This window comes from Fusarium graminearum, chromosome 1 (genome assembly GCF_000240135.3).
Source record: "Fusarium graminearum PH-1 chromosome 1, whole genome shotgun sequence".
NCBI lineage: Eukaryota > Fungi > Ascomycota > Sordariomycetes > Hypocreales > Nectriaceae > Fusarium > Fusarium graminearum.
The window spans coordinates 250048-265799 of NC_026474.1; the positions used below are offsets into that span (position 1 = coordinate 250048).

A 15752-nucleotide genomic window follows, 5' to 3' on the forward strand; every position below is an offset into this window, starting at 1 on the left:
AAAGTCGTCACCATTTTCGCATACTTCTCGTTCATCATCCAGTTATGTTCCCTAACAGTCATTCCAGACGGTGTCAGTGAGAAGCAGACCTTGCGGTACTTCAGGGCTAGCGTCATGCTGCTTTTTCTCTTGCTTCTGATATCTTGCATGGTAATCTCCCAGTCAGTCACGTTCCGTTTCAACTCGAACGTCTCGGTCAAATGCGCACTACAAAACCTACACATGGTGGATCCTCAGAGGCCTGGATATACCGTCTTTTCCGATGAGGCCATCATCTTCTTCAACTTGTTAGTCCTTATCGCTATCATCGTGCTTGAGTACTTGAGGAGAGTGAGAGGACTCCTGAATCCAGATTCAAGAGATAGCGATAATATCACGACGCCGATGAAGGAGCCCACAAACGATTCTGCAATTGAGCTTACGACCAACTCAGCCACTGAAGCCATCACAAACCCTATCGATACGGGTACTATGGAACACCGGTTTTGGCTGCACCTTGGCTTAGAAAACTTTGAATCCAGCTTCCTCCTGGAGCTCATATGGATGCTCTTCTATTTTACATTCGGGTTGGCGAATCTTTGCAAGTTTCTCGTTGATCAACAAGCCGACATTGGAGCTATCGAGCCTAGTTTCGGTCAGCTCGTGCCTATCTTCTTGCTTGCTCATCCATTCATATCCGCCTCAGAAGCATTTCCAAGTGAGTAAATGTACACAGTCACTGAGTGTAATGTGTCTCAATGTTCCTTATCATGTCCCCCAGAAGCGTTCGTCTTGACTAACTCTTACAGGGCCCAGCTTCAACCTGAACCGATCGTCGACCCTCCAAAGACAAGACATTTCCTCACCCTTTGCGTCAAAGGCTACGCTTCTCTGTGTTGTCTTTGTATACGCTTCTATCCTAGTAATATGGGCGTTGATGTTTGCTGCTGTTATTCCGGACGCGTATCCTCTAACAGCTTTAGCTTGCCTCTATACCGCCGTTACTCACAGGCGAATATACTGGAAATATGTTCGAAAGTTTTTCAATGCGGTCTGGATATTTCTCAAGTTTCTGTGCAATTTCACGATGCATTACTGGGATTCCTGTAAGAAAAAGACGACATAGGCACTCGGAATGCATTTACACTTCTGGCATTGGGTAATTATCTTCTTTGTATTTCAACTCTGTATCCTACATGTTTTGGAAGGGAGCTTTTTCTTGACACTGATCCGTCGCTTCAATGATTTTTTACAGCTGATTCAGAACTCTCTTCCTCTGTACCCCATTTGATGCCTCGGCGTCATCAGCATCCTCCAGCTCTCCCGCCATCTTCATCTTGCGATTATCGTTCCAGTAGTACAATATCATACCAGCAATTAGTACAATGCTACCTGCATAAAGACATAAGATCTTCAGAAACCCCTTAGGGTAATATGGTGCATCACTCTCTTGAAAGATATTCTGCCCTGCGAGCCCTCCGACATTGGACCCCGTAACAGCCAGGGCAATGCCAATACATCGAATCTGAGGATCGTGAGTGTTGATGCTGAACCACGCATCGTTCAGCGCCTGAGCTATTGCCACACCAGAGTTAAGAAGTGTCAGTATAGCGTACTTCATCCAAACGTCGCTACTCCCCACAACGGCATATTGAACACCTGAGAAGACAAGTGAATACACGCCAGACAACAAACAAATTGGGCCTCGTAATAACGTCTTGTCACTGACCCAGGAAACGAAGATTGACAAGATGCATACTCCAAAGTTATGAACAGCTGACAGAAAACTGGCGGTAGATGCAGAGAAGCCAAGATTCTTGATGATAGTAGGCGTGTAAAAGACTAACCCTCCTTTAGGAGTAATGTTGACAGCGTTGATGCTGAAATGACCCCACATGGGAAAGTTGGTCAAACAAATGCGCAGCGCAGTCATGGGGCTGATGCCAGAGAGCTTCACTGACTTGCGCGGATCATCGAGAATGACGCGCTTGGCAAGAATATCTCTCTCTTTGTCAGTGAAGACATTGAACCTTTTGATCCCGGCTAGTGGAAGCGTATCGGTCGTCGAGCGGGGCATGATAAAGATAAAGACGACGCCAACGAGTATAGTAAAGAGACCATCGATGAGAAATAGCCACTGCCATCGCTTTAAACCGCTCGTCTCTGGGATTCTAAAGATCAGACCGGCAAGCAGTCCACTCACACCAGCAGAGCCGTAATTCCCAACATAAACCAGCGTGGCCCGCAGTGCCATTTCTTTGCGTGTGTAGAATGACGCGATTATCGTCAGCGCAGCAGCCAGGTATCCGGCCTCCCACATTCCTAGTAGAAAACGCGTCGCGTAGAATCCTGATTTATTGTGTATAGCTGCCTGGGCTGTTGCGATTGTTCCCCAGGCAAATACCTGTATGATGAGCCAAAGGGCAGGGCCAATACGGGATAAAACCATGTTGAAGGGGATCTCAAAGATGACGACGGCCGCTAGCATGAGCTGGTTGCCATAGTTGACGATGTCTTTGGTTATGCCGAGATCATCGGTGAAGCTTGTGGTCATGGCGTAGCCTACGTTCCCTCTGTCGAGTTGCAAGGCGAATAGACCGAGCATGAGAATTGGTAGGACTGTAAAGTCAATTCTGAGATATGTCAGTGATGTTCAAATTGAGGGCCAAGAGTTACTGACTTTCTTCTCAGTTTTGTCTCGGCCTTTTCAGTCCAATCACAAATAGGTACATGACTTTGAGATTCCTGTATTGTTGTCTTCCCCGCGGGATTGTTGACCTGAGGGTCAGATTGAGAAGTTACAGTAGCCATCCTAAAAGACAACAGAAAATAATAGACTAGTATCGCATATGCCCAGAGGGTGAAGACTGTTTAGGTTTTTAAAGAAAATCTTTGAAAACTTAATAAGCAAACTAGTCTACCCCGCTCTTTGCTGCATGATGGACGTGGTCAATATTTCAGCTTGCCTTGGATAGAGATTACAGTTGAATTGTTGATGATCTGCAAAACTGTGGTAATAAATGAGTAGATATGGCTTAGTGCAGCACACAAGCGGGTGATCAGATAACAGCACTAGGACTGCGAGTTAATCTCTCTTGGGCTAAGCTTGTCAACTACCTAATGACAGTGCTTCTCTGGTGCCTCAGACCCTCTTTCTACTGTTTTTAGATTGGACAAGCCGGACCGGAAGCCAGGCTAGAGTGGCGAGACATCAGTAGCGTCGGTGGATCTCTTGTCATTTTCGTATTGCTACATGTCGCGATTGTTTATTGTTGGAAAAGCAGTCTTTAATCATTTTGTTAATTAATCCTCAGGCTTCCAGTGACGCTTCAGATTGAAGAGCTGTCTCCCTTGATTATGTCTCGCTTCTGAGCCTTAGCGAAGAACCACTAATAGGGGTGAAAAGTATCACCAGATCAAGCATTTGATGCAACCTAAGTTAAACAAAGTCACCTCTTCGTGTTTACCTCTACACAGAGAAACAAACTGATATAGGGTTTACAAAATTCGAGATAATGCAAGACAGACATGGAAAGTATTCTCATATGTAAAAACAGTAATGAAATAACCTTAGAAGGTTGTGAATTTGATGTCTGCAGATACGCGATTCACAAGCAATAGTATCTAGGGTAGGTACAGTACCACTCTAGACTAAAAGCGGGTAATGACAGTGACAGGACGAATCAATGACGTAGTTTTCTGTATCATGTGCCTCGGAGCCTGTTTTGGTCTTGAGCAATTGACAAAAAGGCTGCATTTTCCATTCTACATCTTTCACTTCTCCTCTGGATCATTCATCAACATTCATCAGACAACATGTTTAACAACGCCGTCATCTCCTTCCTCCAGCTCTGGCTTGCGACGCTCGCCTTTGCTGCTCCCATCGCTGATGACATCAGCGCGACCTCTGCTAAGCCCTGGCACTACGGTACCGGCGGTGGAATCATCGGATTCATTGTTTTGGTGCTTGACATCCTCGTCTGGAGTATGTCTCCATCTTCTTCTATGGTCAATCATCCGCTAACTGTGCCGCAGTCGAGGTCCTCCAGTCCAACCGTCCCGTTTCCCACAAGATCCTCTGGTGTCTCGTCGTCTTCCTCTTCCCCATTGTCGGCATGCTCGTTTACTACCTGTTCTCCAACCGCCAGGCTCACATGAGGAGCGGAGGCTACGAACCCGTCCCTTAGACGGCGGCCGATTGACGCGACCGACAAGAATAGCATGGGTGGGCTTGGATAGGAATGTGGCAGAGCAGAAGGGCTGGCATGCGCAAGATGAGAAATGGATGGCAGGAGACACGATTATGGGCCAGCGATTATCCTTTTGTTTATGAATTAATGGAGTAACAATTTGAGACCAAATAACCATCTACCTACTTGCCATCCTTCGATCTCGTCAGCAACAAGATTATTTCGTGCGCACTCATCCTGAGCTTATGTCGGAGCTGAAACGTTTGATGACGCAGCGATAAGCTTGCATTAGCCGCGGGTCAACCATCCCTCCGCATGGAATAGCCTACGTCATTGCATGTTAGCAAGACGTGCCGTGCTGTGTCTCTCATCGGGCTCGGGCGATAATTGCAACAAAATGATTCCAGAGATAAACAATAAAAAGCATCAACGAGACGCGATAATGTGATACAGTAAACCCCAACAATCACCATCAATTCAATATGCCCGAAATACAAGAATCCATCCTCATCTCAGCACCCCCACTAAAGTCTGGACCTTTCTAATGAACCTCAAATCATGGCCCCAATGGAACACGTTTGTCACATCCATAGAGGTGCAACCGCCACATTCTGAACTCTGTGTCGGCAGCAAACAAACTATCACCATCAACAAGAGCCAATCATACACCAACACTGTTTCTGTGCTTATTCTAGAAAAAGAACTTTGATGGAACGGTAGCATTCTGACGCCCGCCCTTTTTAACTTAACACGGAACATTGGTTTTTACTAGAGAGCATTGACGGAGACGACAACTCGACACGTTTTGTTTAGGGTGAAAGATTCTCTGGGATTTTAGCACCTATCGTAAGGGCCCTAGGAAAATTGGAGGAGTTAAGACATGGACATACCATGTACCTTGAAGAAAGCTCACAACTACATTCTCCTAGCACTGGACAACTGGCAAAATAGGAGGTTCAATAGTAGGATATTACTCTTATTAATTAAAAACAAAGTCCTAGAGTGCATTATCCAGTGGATGCTACAATTCTCAATAACCTTAAAAAAAAATAGTTTCTAAAAAACAATTATTTAGCATCAGATTAGGTTTTCTATCTCATTTAGGTATCTTTATAAGACTCAAAACGTCTGTTAAGCATTATATTTACATTCAAGAAGCTGCACTATCTCATCTAGAGGAAGCGAAAGGCTTTGCCTCCGACTGCTTAGTAATCTTAGATAGGGCAGTAACAGTCGCCATCGCAGCAAGGGTTCTCAACATAGTTGACAGTGAGCTGTCCGTTATCAACGTTATTGCCTTCTTCAGTGGGAATACTACCACACTGAGTGCAACCGTGGTCGAGAATGCCCTGAATCAATTCGACGGCCCGATCCGTGTTGCCGCTAGCGCCGCTTTGGAAGAAGGCGCAGATAGATCCCCATTGGCCGCCGGAGCAGGCAATTTGAACTGTGTTTTTGTCAGTCATGTTATCTTCAGATTACCTCATATGGTAACGTACCGCCCTCTCCCCAGTGGTGATCTCCTTGTCCGCGGGCTTGTAGTTGTTTCGCTTTAGTGAGGACATTGTCCAAGCTGGCGCTGTTGATGTTGCACCAGCCTGATCCTCGGCAATTTATGCCGAGTGCTGAGGCAGCGGAAAGAAGGGTGGTGAGAGTGAGGAGAGTATACATTGCTATGTATTGCTCTGTGCTTTGAAAAGGTGTAGAGTGTGATAAGGTTGGGTAAAGAAGTGCTTGTGTAGGGACGATGAAAAGATTTAGTAATTATGAACGGAGGGGACAAGGTGCTTCTTAAGTAATTCACGGAGCTGTAGAGAAAAGTCGCCCGAGTGAATGATGACGCCCATTTCGGCCTTTTGCCCACGAGGCTGGCGTTAACAGTAGTTCCATCCCAGATGTTAACGTCTTCATGACCCCAAAGACAAGTATTCGTTCCGTCGGCCGACCTCAACCAAAGTTCCTTTCTTGAATTGGCAATGATGAGATATTGTGCAATTACCATGACGATCAATTTCGGTGTATCAAGGCATCGGGGACCTGCCAAGACGAGGGGCTTGTAAGTTGATGTTGTACCCAAACCAAGGATTATTCCTCCTGCGATGTCGATCCAGTATCCTTGATAGGCCTATGACTGCTATGTCTCTCAATCGATCATATACTAAGGCTCACAAAGTGGAGTTATGTTGATCGGCAGTGTGGTGGGTAAGCAGGTACGCCAAGGCCAGCTGCCAAGAGAGTGGCCGTATCCAGTCTCTAGGTAGGCAGACTTGACTATACCTTCATCGTAGTTCGTCGTGCTACTATGACTCGAGTTGTTATAAATCATCAGATATCTGGAACTTTATCTCAGTCAATAAACACTTGCAAATCTTCGCTCTTGCCTTACCTTTACCACTACAAGCTCACGCTTCTATCCTATTTGAAAATCTCCCAATATGCATTACTCTACTCTTACTACCCTTTCCGCTCTTGTCACCATGACATCCGCTCTCGGAATCAACTGTCGCGGCTCAGGACTCTGCTCTGGTGGCGCCGGCAACCTCATCAATCTGAAAGCAATTGTCGACAACATTCAACCACGAGACCGCCACTATGAGACAGGCCAGCAAGTTGCTTGTACTGGTGACACTTGCGCTTTCTTTCAGAGTAGCGCAACCGGCACTGCTGATGATGTGTCCTGGGCCCTACAGGCCCTTCTTGACCACGGCTGTAAGAAGTGTGGGTCTGTCCCCATGCAGGATGGCAACAACGTCGATGATGGGCAGTTGACAGTCAACTATGTCAGCGACCCTAGTTGCCAGGGAGCTTGTTAAGTCTGTGCCTTGGTTTATGATGGAGTACAATCGATGTTACTTGACAGTAAAGACAAGGAGGGGCAGTCATGGCAAGATTTGGAACAAATTTGGCACTATCATAAGCCTTGGAAGGCTAGGATAAGCAAACATTCTTTATTATAAATCACTTTTAGTCCCGCATCCTTGTATTCTGTGTCACCTTTTGTCACTTGATGGCATATGCCTCTGAAACAATCATTCATTAAATATCTCAGAATACCTTATTCGTCCAGTCTAACTGTATATTGCTTATCAAGGCGTAGATGAATCGGTAGCCCTACAAGGCTCATCAGAGCCGAAAGCTGACCCACCTGTACAACTTCAAGTTGTCCTTACACACCAAGTTCACTCTGATGATCAACGGCTTTGGTCTTTATGCAGATACATCTGATCCTACTAGGTAGGTGGATCTGATAAAGGGATACCCGAATAGGTATCAAGATTCAATAGTAGTACACTGTATCTAGCTATGCTTACCAGGACGTTTTAAAGGGACCAATCAGGTAGAGGCTTGAAGTTTTAGTAGGCGGCCGTCCCTTGCCGCAGACCCGTACGCCGCTTACATGTGGAGACAGTGCTTGAGACAAAATGTCGTCATCCAGCCCGACTGTGCATATACCATACAGCAACTTGCAGTTGTCAATAACTTCATCTTATGCCAAGACTATTGATAACTTCAGCTCCTCGCATAATCATTGTCGATCACGGTAGCCTGGCCCTAGATCGACGTCATGCCGAGCCAGGACGCATATCGTACTCAGCTGAAGTCGCCCAAAGGGGCATTTCGTGTCCAAAGTCATAACCGGCATATACGAAAAGGACCTTGATGAGATCTTTTCCAAGGAACTATCGGTGACTAGAGAACGTCTCACATACTCAGACTCGGCACCGTCATTCGGTGTGAAGATCAGCGGCAAGGCTCCAGTCATGTCTGTTAACGTTGTATGACCTGCCCTTTACGGTGTCAAGTAGTTCATAGTAAGGCTGACTTGGTTGGAGATCTTCACATCCTTGTGAAAATTCTGCTCGTCTCTGGGAATAGTTGGATATCGATTACGTATCTCCTTGTGCAATGTGGTTCGACTGAGGTATTCTAAGCTCCGGAAGTATGTCAGCCTGTTCATTACAATAATAGAGACAGACTAAAGGCATAAACTGTCCATAAGTCTTCGACAGATAGGTATAAGTATCTGCCAGTTGCCGTGTTGCAGATCTGTGTCTGTCCCTCATCTCAGCACACCTTACCTTTCTATCAATCACATCCACCAATTTAAACAAATCCCAATATGCACTTCTCAACATCAATTCTTATCTTCACCTCCACCGTCGCAGGTTTAGGCATTAACTGTCGTGGCAGCGGCTTCTGTGACCTCACCTTCGGCTCTAGCATTGGAGATATCCAGGACCAGATCGGCATCCTCGTTGCCGATGGTCAAGGCGACAGACACTTTGACACCGGAGGTAAGACCTTCCTCATCAACTCAGCCATGCGATAATGCTAATACATGATAATGTAGCTCAAATTGCTTGTACCCAAGGCAACCAGGGCAGTATCTGTGCTTTCTACCAGAGTGGTGCATCTGGGTCAGCGAGAGACGCATTTGGTCACATCCAGCAGATCATCGACCACGGGTGTTCACTTTGCGGCAGTGTTCCGACACAGGAAGGAAACAATGTGGACGATGGGCAGCTGACAGTCAACTATGTTAGCGACCCATGCTGTGAGGGGAATTGTCATTGTTAGATCTTTTCATGTATTTAGGGAACCAAATGTATCTCTTGAGTATATTACCACTCTTATAGAATGGAGGTCAAAAAGGCCGTTTGTCCCCATTAAATACAAAGAAGAGTACACACCAGATAGAAGCATCCTGAACCATACTTATCGTCTCAAAAGGCATTCCGTGGTCCCCATATCAGCACCTTGAACTGATCTTACGACCCAATTGTCGGATTCAGCATCCTTTCTCGCACCCCAATTCCTATCCATTACTTCTGGTCGTTTTCTTCCCAACTCTAGCACACTGCAATCAAACGTAGAATCATGGAGGATGTTCCAAGCGATAGTAAAGAGTTCACTGTTACACAGAATCCCAGCCATTGACAGTAAACCTTCCGGTTCCTCAGTCATTATCGACGGACTGCGTTGGAGGTATATATAAATAGAAACGACAGAGCAAAGGATAACCATGAGAAATGCAATAATGATATATGCCACCCAGGGGACGACGAATAGTCGCGTCGTAGGTATCAGAGCTGTCCCAGTACCTATCACTGGATCCAGAAGTGAATCAAAGCCATGGATGGCAACAGCGTTCAGATAAGTAGCAGTAAAGACCTTTGAGGCTGCATACATCAAGGTGTCCGATGCCAGTGGCTTGGACGGCTGCAGGCGCTGGGCATAGTACAATATTAAGCTACCCATGTCCGAAGTTGACCACTTGGCCTGGGGATTGAAAGACACCGGTCCTAGAATGGCCTGTTCGAAGACCCTCCATAACTTTGGCTGTACGGTATCCGCCTCGCGAGCTTCGGTAAAGGAGCCAATCAATGGAGCACTACTGGATGGCGTAACTTTTAATGTTCCTGCAACCTGGCGATATCCTGTTGCGCAGGAGATGACACTTATGTCATCCAGATTGTTGGATGCTGAAGATGAATATGTAGCTGCTGTGAATACCAAACGACTATAATGTGCTTTTGAAGAACAATCTATCTCCGACGTGGTCTTGAAGTAGGTACTTTGTGAGCTGTTGACCCCAAAGGTCTGTTGGAAGTTGCACCCTCTGTCATTTCCGGATACTTCTACTACGCCGCCATCAGAGGTGATGGTATAGTCCTTGACTAACACACAGTTGAGGTAAGCCGAGTACGCTGTAGTGTTTGTAGAAATGTCTGCTCCTCTAACAAGATTTGACTTGGGATAGAACGGGCGAAAAGCACGCTCATCATCTGTCCACGGAATTCCGTTCCCATGGTAGATTAACGTCGCCGCAACGGTATCTAGGACAAGCCGCCAGTCGAGCGTTGCGTTGATGTTGTTCTCATTGAAAACCTCATTATACACGATTGGGGATGTCTTGATCGTTCTCACGACTTCTGGCGCGAATAGCCGAGCAGCCAAAGGTGCGATAGCGTATGTGAGTAACACAGACATCAAAGTCGTTACACCAACCATGTAATGCGACCTTCGGAAGGCCCCCCACCAACGCCAAATGCTGGCGACCACGCGATAGTCGAGCATGATTGATGATCTGGCTTCAGCACCGCCTTCCTTGCGTAGTTCGACGTAGGGTTGGCGCTCTGCAATGGCGCCAGCAATCCATGCCCAGTATGCACCGAAGAGTGAAATGACGAAGCTGGGCAACGTCGTCCAGAGCAGACCCAGGTCCCAAGGAATGCTGAGGGTATGTGAGTTGTTCGAGGGGCCAGGCGAGGTTTTATTGCGGGACGGGATTATGACAAAGCCATCATTGGTTGATGACACGATTGTGAGGGAAATAAGGGTTGTAAGGAGGATTAGATTGAGGAATGTGAAGGTGAGCAGCGATGGCCATCTCAAGCACATTTCTATTGATGAACGAATTTGGCTATGCAATTGGGTAACCCTGCTCACCCTAGCCTTCCGATTATAACAATATCTAAATCCTGCTGTATCCTCTTATTTGATCTCTGTATTGCTATCTGTACCTATTTGCCTCTCCCGCATGCAGATAACACGGTATGAATATGGCCCGGTCTGCATCTCACTGCTTACTCTATGTAGATACTGTATGTCTCAAAACTGACAGCATTTAAGAATAATGATAGCCATGAGCACTAGAAAGTTGAAGAAGAATATGGCTTTATTAGAAAATACAGTATTGCCAGGCTTCTGAGGATCTAGACTAGTTCACCGCCACCCTGTACACACTTTTCTCACCTAATTTAGTATTTTATAAAATTTTATATTTAATTAAATTAAAATCTTAAAAAAAGAACTTAAATTTTGAATTTCTATATAGCCTTTATATTCTATATATAAATCTTAATATCTTATTTATATAGCTTATATAGCCTAATATATAAATTTTAAAACTTAATAGTAGTATTTTGTAAGAGTATTATAGAGAGATTAAGTCGCGACCAATCAGCGAGCGGTCGCCGGGAGATCTTCGAGTAATTTAACCTTAAGAAAAGTCAGACTGAGGGATCCAGGGTTAGATTCCCCAAGTTGAAGTCTTTCTCAGAACAGAGTCCAATATACAATCAGATCTATCATTTAACCACCCTAACTTGACCCTATCTACTTACATTTTAATTAATCTAATAGATTATAATAATTTTATTATATAGATAATAAAGAGATATATAGATTAGTAAAGTACTTACTTATTTAAAGTACTCGCTTATTATATATATTAGTATCTATTATTATCTCTAAGATCCCCTTTAATATAGTTTTATTTTATATTAGCCCTACCTTTTAGCTTATTATATAGGCATTTGCCTAGAGAATAATCGCAATAGCCTAAGCAGCCATACACAATAAATCAGGATTCTACGCGATAAGTTTTCTTCTACGAATGTAGGAGGCTAGATCTGTTACACTAACGGTAATCGCGTCATTCTAGGTACACATGCAAAGAAATGGCATTGCGCGCAACACCGTTTTCCATTGGGAATTGCGGTCCCACTCTAGACTACAAGGTGGGTGTAGAGAAGCTGTTCTGAACTCACAAGAGACGAAATTAATAGGGTTACTTCTAGGTTTGGAATAAGACTCGTACAAAATTATGATGCCTAGTATTATATGTACAGTCAAATAGAAGGCCAGACTCTTTAAACTTTACTATTACAGCTATTCAAGTGCTCGCTTCCTTCTCTCTTCTCTTGACCAGAGTACTTTCTGTTCTTATTAACTTTTTTTATTGCCATGTCTTATTCTATTTAGTGGTTGGTACAACGTCAAGCAAAATATGCCTTCGACGCCTTGTATCAAGAGTCATACAGAGTAGGGCATAAACGCAACCTTATTCCTGCACAAAGACGACAAGGCGAAACTTACACGTAAGACAAAAGTGTTCTGAATGAATTGAATCACATGGTCTGTCACATGACGTGACAAGGTCACCTGACGCGGCTCAATGTATAAAGCAATTGTTTATTTCTTTTTCTATAAACCTATTTCTTCTTAATATATTATGCATTTAGAATCTAAATAGATTTGTATTCTATTATTTGGATTTCATTTTTGTTCATTTACCGATTTAGTTGCAATGATGATGTCTGGTAAGGTTGTAGGCCTGACTCATCTGGCTCATTGCCACTTACCAAGGTTCATGGATTGGCGCATTGCTACTTCCCAAGGTTCATGAATTGGCTCATACTTAATTTTTTTGGCGCAAGTAAGGAAAGAAGCTTTGCGGATAGACCTCTTTCCCTAGGTATTTATTCTGGTATCCTGGCCAATTCTTCTTCTATAATCTTTCTTCTACAATTTGTCTTCTACAACTTCTTCCAATACACCCGAAATCTATCCGACACGATGTCACGTGACATTCCAGACCCCTCGAAACCTTTATCGGTATATCCGACGGAAAAAGAAGCTCTGTCTGTTCCTAAGAGATGTGGCATGAAAAGAAGAGAATGCAGCCAAGAATGGGATCGCAAATTTTCGGATCATGAATCTCTCGACGAAGAAAGAGACCGAGTTGCCAAGGAGCTTCGAGAAGCACGAAAGCGAATGAAAAGATACGTTTCCATGGACGCCGACTATTGGGACCAATACCACAACGTAGCAGTCCTCACTCAAGAGAATGCCCAAATCGAATCACAGAGAGGGCTTGAATCGGTGCTCAAGGCCAAGAAAGCAGCAAGCAAATGGTACAACAGCGACGAGGGACAGCGACTCCAGCAGCAATATACTTCGTGGAAACAAGCCGGCGACACCATCAAGAGACAGCAAGAAAAAACAGACAATCGGAAGTCTACTTTTCGAAAGGGATGGCTCAAGTTGTTCATCACATCAAAGATTGGCATGGGCTTGGTATCGAAAGACACTGGGTTAGGTCCAAGGGACACCAGCGACCAATCAAACTTCAAGAAGGCATTGATCAACACCTACAGCACATGTTCAGTTAGAATCGCGGAAGTGGGCCTATGGGAACCAGTAGTTGGAGACTGGTATGAAACACTGCAAGGGGCGCACTTATTCCCCTATGCACAAGGACAGTTCATGGATGATATCTTCGGCAAAGGGGCACACGAAGAGTTGTTCTCTCCAAAGAACGGCCTCCTACTCCACAGGAACGTTAAGCACGCTTTGGAGAAGGGTTTTGCGATGATTGTCCCCGATGTTGATCTAGAACCAGCAGATCCAGATTTCCCTCTAAGAGACAAGCAGGAAAGAGACAATCGACTCAAGGCTTGGAAGAGAGCGAAAACAAAAGAGTACAAGTTCATTGTGCCAGATGAGAAACAACCGGCAGTCAACGAGAAATTCTACAGCCCCAAGGGGGAACCTATCACCATCGCAGAACTCAATGGAAAACGGTTGGAATTCCTCAGTAACAGTCGCCCGAGAGCCCGATATGTATGGTGGACTTTCTTCAATGCTGTCCTCCGGAGGTCATGGTCGCAGAAGTTAACCGAAGGCAACATGCAACACAAGGAAGTGCAGAAACGGACACTTTACTGGGGCAGTGATGGCTCTTATATAAAGAAGAGTCAGATTTTGGGATGTATTGAGGAGATTGGGCATGACGTGGAGATCGAGTCGAGCGGAGAGGAGTCTTATGTTAAGCCAAAGATGGAAGGAGTGGGTGCAGTGCTGGGCCAAGCTTTGCTGGAATCACACGAGGAAGAGGAACGTGTTTGGGTGGACATGGGCGAATTCGAGAAAGATCCGGAGGAATCTGAAGACGAGGAGGAATCTGTAGACGAGGAGGAAGCTGAAGACGAGGAGGATGATGAACTGTAAAATATTCATGGGATGGGGGTTGTGAGGGTAACGGTATCCATATCCATGTTACAATTCGAGGAACGAATACATCAGCTATTGAGCCATCCATATGGTGATTGGGCGACTCAGCCTTGGTATTTCCTACTCATAGCGAATTGACGACAAGGGCAGATTAGGTAGATCAGTGACCCAACGAGCCAAAATAGTTATCTTTGGGCCCTGACCATCACCAGCATATTTGTACGATATCCTGACTAGGTCTTGAGGTGAGCTCCGAATTGTCGCGGGTTCTCTGACCAGAGCTCCGAAGCATGGCGGGCTTGCTGAACGCCAACACAGAAAGGCGTATGGAACTTACCGAGACTAGTGGCACGCCGGCGAGTTGGATGCCTTCGTTTGCACAAGCTGACCAAGGCTTGTTTTGGCTTCCCCATTTACCTTGCCCTTATGACATTGATTGCCCTCAGCTGGATGCGTTGAGTCTGGGAGCCACAAAGCCATACTGTTCGTTGGGTTGACTCGATCCTTCACTTCGGTCATTATGATCCTAAACTATCAGTACCTGGCCTATCAATGGCTTCTAAGATTTTAAAGCCACTAAAAACTTTAAAGTTTCATCATGTTAAGCTGAATTATTGTGAGTTTAGATTGCGCCTCGCAAGGCATAACTATCGGCGTATGACTTTGGTGTGGGCGAAAGTGGCGATGGTTCAAGTGCGGGCAGTATTTCACTGTGTCGGGACAACCTGTAATTCTTTCACATATTTAACTAGACCTGATGCTATAGTTTTGGGTAGAACAGGAAGCTTGCGATTCATCCCAGATTCCTTGTGTTGAAATGATTCGCCCAATCATCGCCCTTATTATCCTCTTCAGCATTCCTATGTGCTCTGCCACTATCAAACCCAGCCATTGTGTAGGAAAGATTACATAATTTCGAAATTACGACAAGGCCGATTCGATCGCTTCAGAATGCAGCAATCTCAGCAAGCAGGAAACCATAAAGTGCTTCTGCACGCAGGAGCTTCTGGATGCTTACGTGGCGTAAGTGTACATATCATCGTCGATAGCGTAAGAATGCTTAAGAGTATTTAGGTGCAAAACTGAGTTCAGGCAATGCAGCCTGGGGAACTCGTTTGATAGTTCGGTGGATGACATGATTGCTAATTGGCAAGATGCATGCGGCCCCTATCTTCCGGACGATATCACAACTCCATCTGCTCTCGAAGCAACCAAAACGATGGACCAAGACACATGTAAGACTATCGTAGAGAGCTGCGCTCAATCGAGTCAGTCGGTCACGTCCTGCTTCTCTGCTTTTTCGAAGCCAGCAGATATCACCAGCTGTCGGTGCCAAGAGTCCATCGTTTCCCTTGCTTCAGTGTGTAAGATTGATTGGCTCAATTCTTGCGAGGGAAGTATCGCCATTACGTCCGACATCTGGGAGTTCCGAAACTGTGAAGCTGCTGCCGATGTTTTAAAGACTACAAAGGTGGGTTGGGAAGGAATCTGGAGTGACAATTGCTTACAAGTGAGTAGGAAAGTGGCCCAATTACTAAGAAACCGGAGGACAGTACTAATCAAGAGGCGACTGCTACGTTCGAGTTTGGTCCAGCTTCTACTGTTGCCTCGCCTACATCAGGCGTGGCTGCATCTGGAAACTGTAGCCTATGGTTTATAAAGAGTCTTTTATTTCTTTTAGCATCTAAATTTATTTACATTTTCTAATTGTAAATATAAACTCAGTTATATTTAAAATGCAAGTATGAGCTACCCTCTAGAAAAGTAATTAATTAACTATCTTTT

General features: G+C 45.1%; 9 protein-coding genes across 9 annotated transcripts; 6 read left to right on the forward strand and 3 right to left on the reverse strand.

The window, feature by feature from the left end:
* Positions 1-147: 147 nt before the first annotated feature.
* Positions 148-1105, forward strand: FGSG_11667 (uncharacterized protein; the record flags this gene model as incomplete). The annotated part of the gene is made up of 2 exons (XM_011317350.1): positions 148-697; positions 789-1105. The coding sequence occupies 2 exons, from the start codon at positions 148-150 to the stop codon at positions 1103-1105; spliced, it is 867 nt and encodes a 288-aa protein (XP_011315652.1).
* A 123-nt stretch (positions 1106-1228) lies between these two features.
* On the reverse strand, positions 1229-2790 carry FGSG_00058 (uncharacterized protein; the record flags this gene model as incomplete). The annotated part of the gene is made up of 2 exons (XM_011317351.1): positions 1229-2612; positions 2660-2790. 2 exons carry the CDS (start codon positions 2788-2790, stop codon positions 1229-1231), a joined length of 1515 nt encoding a protein of 504 aa, XP_011315653.1.
* Positions 2791-3739: 949 nt separating this feature from the next.
* FGSG_00059 (uncharacterized protein) lies at positions 3740-4350 on the forward strand. The gene is made up of 2 exons (XM_011317352.1): positions 3740-3964; positions 4015-4350. The coding sequence occupies exons 1-2, from the start codon at positions 3796-3798 to the stop codon at positions 4164-4166; spliced, it is 321 nt and encodes a 106-aa protein (XP_011315654.1). The 5' UTR covers positions 3740-3795; the 3' UTR covers positions 4167-4350.
* A 1033-nt stretch (positions 4351-5383) lies between these two features.
* On the reverse strand, positions 5384-5840 carry FGSG_00060 (uncharacterized protein; the record flags this gene model as incomplete). The annotated part of the gene is made up of 2 exons (XM_011317353.1): positions 5384-5616; positions 5669-5840. The coding sequence occupies 2 exons, from the start codon at positions 5838-5840 to the stop codon at positions 5384-5386; spliced, it is 405 nt and encodes a 134-aa protein (XP_011315655.1).
* A 764-nt stretch (positions 5841-6604) lies between these two features.
* Positions 6605-6982, forward strand: FGSG_00061 (uncharacterized protein; the record flags this gene model as incomplete). Its single annotated transcript, XM_011317354.1, has 1 exon — positions 6605-6982. One exon carries the CDS (start codon positions 6605-6607, stop codon positions 6980-6982), a length of 378 nt encoding a protein of 125 aa, XP_011315656.1.
* Positions 6983-8254: 1272 nt separating this feature from the next.
* FGSG_00062 (uncharacterized protein) lies at positions 8255-8822 on the forward strand. The gene is made up of 2 exons (XM_011317355.1): positions 8255-8464; positions 8521-8822. Exons 1-2 carry the CDS (start codon positions 8290-8292, stop codon positions 8745-8747), a joined length of 402 nt encoding a protein of 133 aa, XP_011315657.1. The 5' UTR covers positions 8255-8289; the 3' UTR covers positions 8748-8822.
* A 63-nt stretch (positions 8823-8885) lies between these two features.
* On the reverse strand, positions 8886-10571 carry FGSG_00063 (uncharacterized protein; the record flags this gene model as incomplete). Its single annotated transcript, XM_011317356.1, has 1 exon — positions 8886-10571. The coding sequence occupies one exon, from the start codon at positions 10569-10571 to the stop codon at positions 8886-8888; it is 1686 nt and encodes a 561-aa protein (XP_011315658.1).
* Positions 10572-12746: 2175 nt separating this feature from the next.
* On the forward strand, positions 12747-13964 carry FGSG_00064 (uncharacterized protein; the record flags this gene model as incomplete). The annotated part of the gene is made up of 1 exon (XM_011317357.1): positions 12747-13964. One exon carries the CDS (start codon positions 12747-12749, stop codon positions 13962-13964), a length of 1218 nt encoding a protein of 405 aa, XP_011315659.1.
* Positions 13965-15102: 1138 nt separating this feature from the next.
* FGSG_11668 (uncharacterized protein) lies at positions 15103-15674 on the forward strand (the record flags this gene model as incomplete). Its single annotated transcript, XM_011317358.1, has 2 exons — positions 15103-15438; positions 15486-15674. The coding sequence occupies 2 exons, from the start codon at positions 15103-15105 to the stop codon at positions 15672-15674; spliced, it is 525 nt and encodes a 174-aa protein (XP_011315660.1).
* Between the last annotated feature and the right edge of the window lie 78 nt (positions 15675-15752).

Coding starts and splice junctions, on each gene's coding strand:
- FGSG_00059 (XM_011317352.1), top strand. CDS start 3,796: ATGTTTAACAACGCCGTCATCTCCTTCCTCCAGCTCTGGCTTGCGACG. Junction 3,965..4,014: donor GCTTGACATCCTCGTCTGGA/GTATGTCTCCAT, acceptor ACTGTGCCGCAG/TCGAGGTCCTCCAGTCCAAC.
- FGSG_00062 (XM_011317355.1), top strand. CDS start 8,290: ATGCACTTCTCAACATCAATTCTTATCTTCACCTCCACCGTCGCAGGT. Junction 8,465..8,520: donor CAGACACTTTGACACCGGAG/GTAAGACCTTCC, acceptor ATGATAATGTAG/CTCAAATTGCTTGTACCCAA.